The 13679-nt window shown below is 40.4% G+C and overlaps 1 protein-coding gene across 2 annotated transcripts in view; it reads right to left on the reverse strand.

Annotated features, from left to right (window-relative positions):
• The window catches only part of FKBP5 (FK506 binding protein 5), a 201464-nt gene that overhangs the window by 58427 nt on the left and 129358 nt on the right, over positions 1–13679 (reverse strand). For both annotated transcript variants that reach the window (XM_011986566.1, XM_011986567.1), the window contains exons 5-6: positions 9731–9873; positions 8701–8815 (exon numbers count right to left, since the gene is read on the reverse strand). In XM_011986566.1, the coding sequence (XP_011841956.1) occupies positions 8701–8815; positions 9731–9873 (258 nt within the window). The remainder of the gene's footprint in view (positions 1–8700; positions 8816–9730; positions 9874–13679) is intronic.

The raw sequence follows: 13679 nt of genomic DNA on the forward strand, positions 1-13679 counted from the left end.
GGCGCCTGTAGTCCCAGCTACTCGGGAGGCTGAGGCAGGAGAATGATGTGAACCTGGGAGGCGGAGCTTGCAGTGAGCCGAGATCGCACCACAGCACTCCAACCTGGGCGACAGAGGGAGACTCCGTCTCAAAAAAAACAAAAATAAAAACAAAAACAAAAAAACCTTGTGCCTAGAGTTCCACCTTCTGAGATTTGAGATTCTTATTTAACTGGTCTGGGTGTCAGAATTTTTAAAAGCTCCCTAGGTAATTCTAAATTCAGGAAAAGTTGAGAACTACTGCACTGGAGGTTTACTGGCCCCGCTGTTCCCATCTTGTTTTATAACAACCCTGATGATTGCTGCACAGCCTGCTCGGGCTGCCTCATACCAGCTGACTATGAGCTTGGAGTTCCGCCTAAGCCTGTTGAGAGGAACAGTATGTACCTCTGCATAAGTCCTCTTTACACCTGTCTTGGGTTGGATTTGCTGAGACTAGTTTCCATTGGTCCAACTCCATCAACTTTACATATTCCAGAAATTCTCTATAATTTCTGATCCACTGTTACATTCCTCCCCTTTCCAGCACTATTATTGATTTCTTTTTCTTCTTTTGAAAATCTTTGCTCCCTCCATCTATCATTTCAGTGAGATTTGGAGAGGGAAAGGAGGTACGCCAACAACTGGAACCTGTAGAACACTCTGTTGAAAATTTCACATTTAAAAATACTGCTGACTATCTGCATTCTTTGCATTCAAATGTGGCTGAAAGTACTGAGAGGCAAGAGAACCACATACAGCCAGCATTTTGATGGGCCTCTTCCAACCACTAAAGTTGACAAATCAGACGATGTGAGAGACTGGGGGATGGGGGAAGAGTAATTGGTAACTATTTAGAACCTTATGTAAGTCAGATTTGATTTTCTAAGAAAGCAAAGCTTAAAAGTAGCAATGTAGCCATGACTTGCAATTAAACTTAAGTATAAGGACTGAAGTATCAGTCATCATAATCATATCAATTAGAGTACCTTAGAACACAGTAACTTTTTAAATGAAAGGAAAACTTTGAATAAAAATTACAAGATGGTCATCTTAACTGACACAAGAAAAAGCATAGTGGGACAGATTCTAGAAACTGATCTGCAACCATTAGGATCCTCATATAAAGAGTAAAAATCAAAATTTCTTTGAGAAAGAATAATCCCATCAAACTAACCTAAGCTATCTCCTCCATACACAGACGAATTATGAAAAGGAAGTAAAAGTTTACAATTCAGTAAAAGCCTTCTTGAGTCCATAATGTTATTCTTCCCCCAGAACCTAGAGAAATATGAGTTAGATAAGATTACTATTAAGATACATGATTAATTTGAAGATGGTTATTAAAGGCAAATTAGGTCTCTAATAACCACGGTAGAGCCAAGAGGATTTGCTGATGGATGACGTGTAGTAGATAAGAAAAAGAGGAGACAGCCAGGCACAGTGGCTCACGCCTGTAATCCCAACACTTAGGGAGGCCAAGGTGGGTGGATCACCTGAGGTCAGGAGTTCAAGATCAGTCTGGCTAACATGGCAAAACCCTATCTTTGCTAAAAATACAAAAATTAGCTGGGTGTGGTGGTATGTGCCTGCAGTCCTAGCTACTCGGGAGGATGAGGTGGGAGAATCACTTGAACCTGGGAGGCCACAGTTGCAGTGAGCTAAGATGTGCCATTGCACTCCAGCCTTGGCGACAGAAAAAGAAAAAGAGGAGTCAAGGATCTTTTTCTTTAGATCAATTAAAAGGAAGCAAAACAAATTAGTGAAACACAATATATAGGGTAGAAAAAATTAAGTGTCCACTAAATGTCTGACATTCTTGTTCATAACTATTCGTATTAGTCCATTCTCATGCTGCCATGAAGAACTGCCCGAGACTGGGTAATTTATAATGAAAAGAGGTTTAATTGACTTACAGTTTCACATGGCTGGGGAAGCCTCAGAAAACTTATAATCACGGCAGAAGGGGAAGCAAACATACCCTTCTTCACATGGTGGGAGGAGACAGAAGGGCCGGCAGGGTTTCCCTGCCAGACACTTGTAAAACCATCAGATCTCGTGAGAACTCACTCTATTATGAGAACAGCACGGGAGAAACTGCCCCCATAATTCAGTTACCTCCCACTGGGTCCTTCCCACGACACGTGGGGATCATGGGAACTACAATTCAAGATGAGATTTGGGTAGGCACATAGCCAAACCATATCACTGTCACACAACCTGTGGGAGTGAAAATTATTCCCATTTTACAGATTTAAAAAAAACTGGATGCTCCAGGTAGTTACATAACTTGTCTAAAGTCATAAAAATATCAGGGAGCAATTCCAAGATTCAAAACTCAAGTCCATCACTTTCAAAGCCTATCTGTCCCCTCCTCCACACCACTTCATTGTCTCTTTACACAGAAATGGCAGAAATTTAGTAAATCACATATCTATAACAACAAATTGTAATGGTCGATCAGTGTCTATTGTTCTTGTTCACTCTACAGCTCACTTTAGTTCCAGGTTTTATTTTATTTTATTTATTTATTTGAGACAGAGTTTCACTCTGTCACCCAGGCTGGAGTGCAGTGGTGTGATCTCTGCTCACTGCAACGTCCGCATCCCAGGATCAAGTGATTCTCCTGCCTCAGTCTCCCAAACAGCTGGGATTACAGGTGCCCACCACCACTCCAAGCTAATTTTTTGTATTTTTAGTAGAGATGGGGTTTTGTCATGTTGGCCAGACTGGTCTTGAATTCCTGACCTCAGGTGATCTGCCCGCTTCGGCCTCCCAAAGTGCTGGGATTACAGGCATGAGCCACCACACCTGGCCTAGTTCCAGGTTTTATATCTGGTTTCACATCTAAGTGTATCTGGTGATGCTATAAAGAAAAGGCAAACCAGTAAAGACTGAGAAGATTTCAAAAAGAACAAGGTGATCTTGGTTTTGAACAGGGACCACCTTTAGGGTAATCTTTGTTCTCCTCCCCCAGATAGCTAACTTGTTTAAAGGAGGAAAAACCAGGACATTTTAACCTTGATAAATGAAAGTATGACACAATAAATTTCTATAAAATAGATTTGTTCCAGAAAACCAAGGAAGTCTTTTGAGTGAAAAAGTAAAATCAACCATTTACTCTAAAATTTCCCAGGAAAGTATGTTCTATCAAGATGAAAGACAAAAGATTAGTCATTGCCCTTCCTTTTGTTCTTTTTTTTCTTTTTTTTTAAGCGGAGACAGAGCCTTGTTCTGTTGCCCAGGCTGGAGTACAAGTGGCATGATCACAACTCTCTGCAGCCTTGAACTCCTGGGCTCAAGAGATCCTCCTGCCTCAGCCTTCTGGGTAGCTGGGACTACAGGCATGTGCTATCACACGTGGCTAAATGTTAAATTTTTTGTAGAGACAAGGTCTCTATGTTACTCAGGATGGTCTCAAATTCTTGAGGTCAAGCCATCCTCCTGCCTCAGCCTCCCAAATTGCTGGGATTACAGGTGTGAGCCACCATACCTGGCTCCCTTTGTTGACAGAAACAGAAAAAATAAAATGACATAAAACATAATAAAATACAGGAAGAAAAACCAGGATCTAATGACATAACTAATGAGACTGGAATAGGGTGGAAATAATGGGGAAATGGGAACAGGTTAATAGGGATGAGGGGGGGAATGACACTTTTGAGTATATTGTTTTTTGTATAGTTTAAAATCATGATAATGTTTCACATATCCAAAATAAAACAAATAATTAAAATTAACCAGAGCATGGCAGGAACCCAAAATGCAATATAAACAGTAACAAATGAACAATTCGTTACAACTGAGTAACACAATCACATTGAAGGGGGTGAGGAAGAAAGAAGTTACCTCAGTTGGAAAGCAAGTGTTTTGAATATACACTATAAGCTCAATGACAAAAGGTACTATACACAAATATTTCCTAAAGTCAGTTTGTCACAGGGGTCTAGGTTAGCAATTCTAAAACCACCTTACATATACACTAGGATGGAGCCATGAGTATGCTGTGGAGAATGAGAGCCCTTTCTCACTTCTGGAGAATGGTGTTTCAAATGAGCAAAGGGCAAGTAAACTTGCAGTGTTGGATTGGAACTGGAACTGCAACTGCCAGTGAGTATTCATGGTTTTTCACATATATATACAGGCTGGCCAGGCGCGGTGGCTTATTCCTGTAATCCCAGCACTTTGGGAGGCCGAGGCAGGCAGACCACGAGGTCAGGAGTTCGAGACCAGCCTGGCCAACATGGTGAAACCCCATCTCTACTGAAAATACAAAAAACAGCTGGGCGTGGTGGCGGGCACCTGTAATCCCAGCTACTCCGGAGACTGAGACAGGAGAATCGCTTGAACCTGGGAGGCGGAAGTTGCAGTGAGCTGAGATTGCACCACTGCACTCCAGCCTGGGCGACAGAGTAAGACTCTGTCTCCAAAAAAAACAAAACAACAACCATCACTATACACATACACAGGCTGATACAGAAATACATATAGATGTATATGTATGTATGTTGAGGTTCATATGTTCTCTCTCTGTCTGCTAAGAGGGTCTAGGAATGATGACATCTCATAGCAGGAGCAAACCTAGCACTCAGATCTTAGTTTCTAAATGCCTTTCTCCAATAAAAGGAATCAGGGCTCTTTGGAGAAATGGTCGGTTCCAAGTCTGGGGCAGGAAAAATTTAAGACGAGCCATGAGTGTCTTGTGGTACCAGAAAGTAAAGAAGTGCTTTAAAAAAATGGGGATAATATTGAAAGGACACAAAAACAAACTCAAAGGAGTTTCCAATGGTCAAATCTGGGACAATCTGAACAACAAAATAAATAAGAATAGTAATGAATAATAACTTACAGAATAAATACACACAGGTCCATAATGATATAAATCAATTGAATAAATATACAGTAGGATTCAAATTAATGTAGAGAGAATAACAGCAATAGAGAATTTACCATTAGTCAAAAGGTACAGTAATAACTGTTGCATGCAAAAATCAGCAAATGTCAAAATGAGTGTGTAAAGTTGTGATATAAAACAAGATAGTACTTCCCTCCTAATATTTTTTAATTACAAAGGGAAAATAGTAACTTTGCAGTAGTGAAACATGGTTTCCCACCTTAACCCAGTGTTCTAAGGTAACATCACCAGTAATGAGACATCAATATCATGTACCTCTTGATAATGATGAAAGGCACAACATCACTTCAGTGGTATTTTCAAAAAATGCATAACCTCAATCTAATTAAAAACATCCCAGAAACCCAAACTGAGGGATATTCTACAAAATGGTCAGTTGTATTCAAAATAGTAGAGTAGGCCGGGTGCAGTGGCTCACACCTGTAATCCCAGCACTTTGGGAGGCTGAGGCAGGTGGATCACCCGAGGTCAAGAGCTCAAGACCAGCCTGAACAACATGGTGAAACCATGTCTCTAAAAAAAATTAAAAATTAGTCAGGCATGGTGGCGTGCGCCTATAGTTCCAGCTACTTGGGAGGCTGAGACAGGAGAATTGCTTGAACCCAAGAGGTGGAGGTTGCAGTGAGCTGAGATTATATCACTGCACTCCAGCCTAGGTGAGAGAGCAAGACTCCATCTAAAAAAAAAAAAAAAAAAAAAAAAAAAAGAAAATACAATGCTGGATCTTGAGTTTGATCTTAGACCAGAAAACGACAGTAGTGTAGTAACTGGTGAAATTCACATAAGATCTGGAAAACAGTTACTGGTACTACATCAATGTTAACTTCCTGATTTTGATAAATGTACTGTGATTAGGTAAGATGTTAACATTTAGAGGAAGCTGTGTGAGGCATATAAGGGAACACTGTATACTAGTTGTGCAACTTTTCTGTAATTCTAAAATTATTTCAAAACAAAAAGTTAAAAAAAATTGACTCCCATCACAAGGATTACCAAAAGCAAGATTTGATTTAATTTAGTCTGCTCTAAAGTTGTCTCCACAGTAGTAATGTTGTGGTATTGTCCATAATTGGGAAAAGTTTTCCCTCTTAGTTGACAAAACCCTCCAGTTAAAAAATATAAATTACTGAATCTAGGGAGTTCCTGTATCCATAGGAGTAAACCTCTACCTTTGTATATACATTTGAAATTTTTCATAATAAAAATTTAAAATACACATTATAGACAAGCTTAAGTGCTTACTAATATAGTGAAGATGATTTTCTATCATTCCTACAACTTTTGTAAATGTTTAGAATTCTATGATGGAGTTTTAGGGCTAGTAGGACCTTAAAAATTAAGCGGTTCCACCTTGCCTCACTGCATAGGAAGAATGCTAACGCCCAGAGGTGAGGTCTAGTTGGAGCCAGCCTGAGACCAGGGCTGAGGCTGGAACCCTATCTCCCAACTCCTAGTCTGGAGCTACTTCCCTGATATTCTACATTTAAAGCTCTTCATGTATTCTAAAACTTATCCCAAATGACAATTTGGGATAAGTAATATTTGTAATTGCTTCCCAAAACAGAATTTTAACTGACTTTCCAAACTCGTAGAAATGAAATATGGGCCGAAAATAGTATATACTTTAAATATAAGAAACTCAGTTATTCTTGTTTTCTGTTTAAATGAACTCTATTTTACTTTTTTTTTTTTTTTTTAAAGTCAAGGTCTCACTATGGTGCCTAGGCTAGAGTGCACTGGCTATTCACTGGTGTAATCACAGCATGCTATAGCCTCGAACTCCTGGCCTCTAGTGATCCTCCCATCTCAGCCTCCCAAGTAGCTGGGACAACAGGTGTACACCATTACACCTAGCTTTTGAAATCTTTATTTTAAACAGAACTTTTATAATAGTTCATGTTCCCATCCTTGTTGAATGATTTGATTTTTGTTCTTAATGGAAGTATTTCTCTGTTTTCTCACAACTCTCTTTTGAAGGATTTCAGCTCACTAATGACACTTCTCAAGCATTTATCTATGAAGAAAGCCTTTATTGAACACCAAATGTGTGTCAGGCACTGCAGGTAATGCTGAAAACAAAAGGATGAAGAAAGATTCTGGTCCTCAAGCACTCATAGTATATTGGGATAAATGGGCAAATACTGATTACAATGTAAAGTGACAAGTAGTATACACAGTGGTATATATAATTTGCTCTGGGAGGGAAGAAGAGTTAGCTATCTCAGTCCTCAGAGATGCCCCTTCTCCCCACTTAGCAAATGAAGAAACGGAAAAGCTTCAGGTTACTCAATAAACACCAAAGCAGGACTTGAACCTAGGTCTACTGATAGGGAATAGAATGAACATTATTATCCAATATTGATCTAAATGATGAACTATTTTTTATCTTGATGACAGCTGATGAGATGGATTTGAGTCCTAAAGAGGATTATAATCTACTGCTCTGTTTAGTAACTCTGTAACCCTGGGCAATTTATTTAAGATCTCTGAATTAACTTTTCTTATCTGGGGACAGGAAATTTTACCTCTTAAGGCTGTGAGAAATAAATGAACAAATATATCAGGCAACAAATACAGTTGCTGGCACACCAAAGAGTCCATAGACTGAGAATTTCTTGTGGATGGAATTACTTTGTATTCATTTTTGAGTTTGTAGAGGCTGGTAGCATGCCTGGCACACAGATGTTGAATTAATATTTACTAAATAAAATTATTAAATAAATGTTGAATCCGAAACTATTTTTTTCTTTTTTTTTTTTTTTTTTGAGACAGAGTCTCGCTGTCTCCCAGGCTGGAGTGCAGTGGCGCCATCTCGGCTCACTGCAAGCTCTGCCTCCCAGGTTCACGCCATTCTCCTGCCTCAGCCTCCCAGGTAGCTGGGACTATAGGCGCCCTCCACCATGCCTGGTTAATATTTTGTACTTTTAGTAAAGACGGGTTTCCCCGTGTTAGGCAGGCTAGTCTTGACCTCCTGACCTCGTGATCTGCCCGCCTCGGCCTCCCAAAGTGCTGGGATTACAGGCGTGAGCCACCACGCCCGGACTTTTTTTTTTTTCCCCACAGAATCTTGCTGTTGTCCAGGCCGGAGCCAATGGCACAAACACGGCTCTCTGCTGTAGCGTTGATCTCCAGAGCTCAAGTGATTCTTCCACCTCAGCCTCCCAAGTAGCTGGGACTACAGGGACATGTCACCACACTTGACTAATTCTCTTGATGCTTTTTAGTAGAGATGGGGCCTCACTATGTTGCCCTGGCTGGTGCCGCATTCCTAAGCTCAAGAGATCCTCCTGCCTTAGCCTCCCAAAGTGCTGGAATTACAGGCGTGAGCCACTGTGCCCGGCTAAGACTATCTTTGAGATATATTCAATACTTTTTTTTTTTCTGAGGCAGAGTCTCACTCTGTCACCCAGGCTGGAGTGCAGTAGCACCATCTTGGCTCACTGCAACCCCCACCTCCCCGGTTCAAGTGATTCTCGTGCATCAGTCTCCCAAGGAGCTGGGATTACAGGCGTGCACCACCATGTCTGGCTAGTTTTTTGTATTTTTAGTAGAGATGGGGTTTCGCCATGCTGGCCAGGCTGGCCTCAAACTCCTGAGCTCAGGCAATCCGCCCGCCTCCACCTCCCAAAGTGCTGGGATTACAGGCGTGAGTCACCGCGCCCAGCCGATATGTTCATTTCCATAAACATATTTTTTTTAAGTCTCCATTTCGTCCATATAAATGGTCCAACTTTTAAGGACTAGTTCCCTCTTACTTTAATACTTACTTTCTACTGTTGCTCCTTCGTTTGGATTTGAATATCCCTCTCCTTTCCGTTTGGTTCTCCGGATAATGCCTCCATCTTCAAATAAGTCCTCTCCTTTGAAATCAAGGAGCTCAATCTAGAAAGAAAAAAGGAATTCAGCTGAGAAAAGACCAACTAAAGCCAATTTAACATATGTGAAGGCAAGGGCAACCAATTATTTCATTTTACAAAATAAAGCTGTTTCAAAATGTATACATTCATTTATGCATCTTAATTATTGGAAAAGTAGCAAAAAAAAAAAAAAACCCCACTATACTTTTCCATACTTGGAAAGAATTTCACATACTGATAATGTCTAGGACTATATCCTAAGGGACTGCAGTGCAAAGACAGGAAATACTAGGAACACTACCCTGTGGGCAAAAAGCCAGACCTACAAGGTGCTGGTGTAGAACAGTTTGTCTGAGGCCACAACTTTCCCACCCTGGATTTATGGAGTTCCCTTCTCAAAATGTAAAAATAAATTTCATGAATGTGGCCTATGACTGATTAAAGGTATATTTTACCTAGCTGGGGTAGTTCTTAAAAATCAAGTTTTGCCAAATATATGTAATTTCAACACAGGTTGAATAATGTTTTATCACCATCAAACACTTCTAGAGAAGTGAGATCTGTGACATATAAACCTTTATAATATGAAAATACCCTGCAACTTGACATAGGCATATTTCAACATTTATTGCCAACATTTCCATCCTGCATTCTGGTCAATTTTGAGTATGTCACACTCACACCATGGACCAGATTCTTTATTTCTAAGTGTAGTGTCTTTTGTGTATTTGGATATGACCTTTTTGTGCTGGAAACACGTTTCTCAAAAAGCACTGGCACGTGCACCCTTGGGTTTGTGGGAAACAATCCAAGAAGCCATGCTCCAAAATAAGTAAGTTGGATGTGATTCACTATAGCTCCTTTTCCCACTGCCTGTTGCTTCAAAGCCATTCCTATTGTAGAGCAGATGCTGACAAGGCAACATCACACACATACTTGCCTCAAAAAAGAGAGTTGCATTCGAGGGAATTTTAGGGAGACTGCCAGCCGAGCCATATGCATATTCTGGTTTGCACAGTAAATGGCATATCTCTCCTTTCTTCATGGTAGCCACCCCAATGTCCCATGCCTTGATAACTTGGCCTAAGAGAAAGGAAAAGGTAGTTGAAAGCTATCAGCCCTATTTAAAAATATTTAACTTTCATTAAACAAAAGTTCAAATTTCCAGTTTTTCATACTGCATATTCAGCTAGAAAGTATGGGCTACAAGATGACAGAGTGCTACATACAAATAAATAAATTATTATTTATTTCAAGGCTATCATAAAAGATTCCCTGTTGATTGGCCCAGCACTTTGGGAGGCTGATGTGGGAGGCTCGCTTGAGTCCAGGAGTTTGAGACCAGACTGGGCAACATAGCAAGACATCATCTCTTACAAAAAACAACAACAAAAAAACCCCAAGGAACACAGCTGGGTATAGTGGTGCACACCTATAGTCCCAGCTACTCCAGAGGCTGTGGTGGGAGGACTGCTTAAGCCCGGGAGCCCAGGAGGTTGAGGCTTCAGTGAGTCAAGATTATGCCACTGCACTCTAGGCTGGGTGACAGTGAGACCTGTCTCAAAAAGGATTCCCTGCTGAAAGGGATGAAAGTAGTATAAATTCCTAAACTACTCAAAAATTAAGTCTTTGAAAACTGGTGGTAACATTATCCATGAAATATGGCTATGTTGCAACTGTTGCTTAATTTATCATTTCAACTATAATAAGCACACATTTTCTAGGCAAAGATAGAACAAAAATAGTATTGAAAAATAGAGTTTGTCCTAAGGAAGCTTGTAATTTAGTTGGGTAGACAAAAAACAAAACAAAACAAAACAAGAAGTAACCAGAACAATATAAATTGCATAAAAGGGTCTATGAAACACATTTCTTCTCGAAATTTAGAATCAGAAAAAGGTTTCTTTAAACAAAAACGTATGTGTCTTTTTGTCAAACCACAACTACAGAACTTAAAATGTTTTATTTTTTGCCTACTTCCAGGAAACTAAGTTAAATTTACTGCTCAATTGTAGGACTATATTAGGCTATATAATTGTAATCTCAATGTTTACAGTTCCTATGATGTGCATCATTATCTTACTGTAAGCAGTATCAAGTCCTTCGGGAAACAATAGAAAATTCAGGCAATTTAAAAGGCTAATTACATTTTGGTGGGGCATAGTGGCTCACGCCTGTAATCCTGGCACTTTAGGAGGCCAAGGCGGGTGGATCACTTGAGGCCAGGAGTTCAAGACCAGCCTGGCCAACATGGTGAAACCCTGTCTCTACTAAAAATACAAAAATTAGCCAGGCATGGTGGTATGTGCCTGTAATCCCAACTACTTGGGAGGCTCAGGGAGGAGAATCACTTGAACCTGGAAGGCAGAGGTTGCAGTGAGTAGAGATCATGCCACTGCACTCCAGCCTGGGCAACACGGCAAGACACTGTCCCAAAAAAAAAAAAAAAAAAAAGGCTACATTACAAATGAGGTACTTTGTTAATCAAAAACATTAAGTATCTGGGGGTTGGGCACGTTGGCTCACGCCTGTAATCCCAGCACTTTGGGAGGCCAAGGTGGGCAGATCTCTTGAGCTCAGGAGTTTGAGACCAGCCCAGGCAACATGGTGAAACCCCATCTCCACAAAAAAATATTGAAAAAATGAGCCAGGCGTGGTGGTGCTTGCCAGCTACTCAGGAGGCTGAAGAGGGAGGATTGCTTGAGCCCAGGAGGTCGAGGTTTCAGTGAGCTGAGATCATGCCACTGCACTCCAGCCTGGGCAGCAGAGTGAGACCCTGTCCTGTCTCAAAAAACAAAAACAAAAATGTAAGTATTCAAAGTGGGATCAGATAAGAGATGAACCCCAGAGGAAGTGAATTTGAAGTGAGCTGGTGGTAGGATATTAGGACAAGTGAAACCCTACATAACCGTATGTAAGCAGGGATGGATAAACCATTTGTCATTCATGATTTTAGCTTAATCTTCATTAAATATTACAACTTTTCCAAATGTAAGCTATATTTATTTCAGTTAAAAATATATGTTAAGTGGCCAGGAACAGTGGCTCATACCTGTAATCTCAGCATTTTGGGAGGCCAAGTGGGAGCATCCACTTGAGCCCAAGAGTTTTAAGACCAGCCAGGGCAACACAGTGAAACTCCATCTCTACAAAAATTTAAAAAATTAGTGCAGCATGGTGGCACATGCTTGTAGTTCCAGATACTTTGGAGGTTAAGACAGCAGAATAGCTTAAGCCCAGGAGTAAGAGGCTACAGTGAGCAATGATTATGTCACTGCACTCCAGCCTAGGTGACAGAGCGAGACCCTGTCTCTTAAAAAAAAAAAAATTATTCAAGTAATACATGCCTATTATTAAAACACCCATGAAAGAGATGGAAAGTCAAAGCAGAAAGGCCATCCATTTGTTCCTTATAAGTCACTGTTTTGTTTCTTTGGTATCCTACTGTGTGCTGTACCTTTTTAAAAAAATTTAAAACACAAATGACAGTGAACTAGACATTCAGTTCTAAACTACTTTTCATTTAATATATATCTTCATCCTCTTTCTCCAACAGTAGAAAGGAGGATGTACATTTTAGAGGTCAAAAATGCAGCATACTCTAACCTCAGACTACCTGGATTTAAATACCAAGTTTGCCTTTTACTATCTGTCTAAACTTGTGCAAGTTACTTAATCTCTGTGCTGCAGTCTCCTCACCTGCAAAATGTAGATAATAACAGTACTTGCCATATGTTTTCAGTTGTTTTAAGAATTATTAGACAAAACACATCAAATGCACGGCATGGTGCCTGGCACATAATATGTATTTGATAAAGGAAAAACATTATTGGGTGTATAATACAACAATCTCCTATTGATGCATATATTACCAACAGTAATCTAATGAGACTACTTGTCCATTTATGTTTGCCTACTTTTCATAAGTATATTTGGAGGGTAAATTCCTGGAAGTGCAAAGGTGATATGCATTTTAAATTTGATAGTTATTGCCCAACTGTCTTTATAAAATGGCTTTTTTTTTTTTTTTTTTAAGAGACAGGGTCTTGCTCTGTCACACAGACTGGAGTGCAGTGGTATGAGTATCGCTTACTGCATCCTCAACCTCCCAGGCTCAAGCAGTCCTCCCACCTTAGCCTTCCAAGTAGCTGGGACCTCAGACATGTGCCACCACATTGGGCTAATTTTCTTCTTCTTTATTTTTTTTGTAGACAGAGTCTTACCATGTTGCCCAGGCTGGTCTTGAACTCCTGGGCTCAAGAGAACCTCCTGCCTCAGCTTCCCTAGTAGCTAGGACTACAGGTGAATACCACCATGATTTTAAATTTTTCTGTAGATATGGAGTCTTGCTACATTGCCCAGGTTGGTCTTGAACTCCTAGCCTCAAGTGATACTCCTGCTTCAGCTTTCCAAAGTGCTGGGATTACAGGTGTGAGCCACTGCATCAGCCCAGTTTTTTTTCATTTTTAAGAGACAAGGTCTTGCTATATTGCTCAGGCTGGATTCGAACTCCTGGCTCAAGTGATCCTCCCACCTCAGCATCTGAGTGGCTGAGACTACAGGCACTTGGCTTCAACTGATTCTTAACAAGAGTTTGAGAAAGAAAAAGTAGCCTCCCCAACATCTGGAAACTGCTTGAACATTTACAGCTAGACCTCAGTGTTGTTTGAAGCTGGCCTAGGGATCACAGGGAGGCCATATTATTCTCCTGTGGGACATAAACAATCTCACAAAATATCAACATGAGACAAGGTCACTCTGAGACTGTGTCCAAGTGAGACAAAACAAAAATACTTCAAAATTTTGTCTGGTTGGGCATGATGGCTCACACCTGAAATCCCAGCACTTTGGGAGGCTGAGGCGAGTGGATCACCTGAGGTCAGGAGTTC

The sequence above is a fragment of the Mandrillus leucophaeus genome, unplaced genomic scaffold, assembly GCF_000951045.1.
Source record: "Mandrillus leucophaeus isolate KB7577 unplaced genomic scaffold, Mleu.le_1.0 Scaffold3, whole genome shotgun sequence".
In the NCBI taxonomy this organism is placed as follows: Eukaryota; Metazoa; Chordata; class Mammalia; order Primates; family Cercopithecidae; genus Mandrillus; species Mandrillus leucophaeus.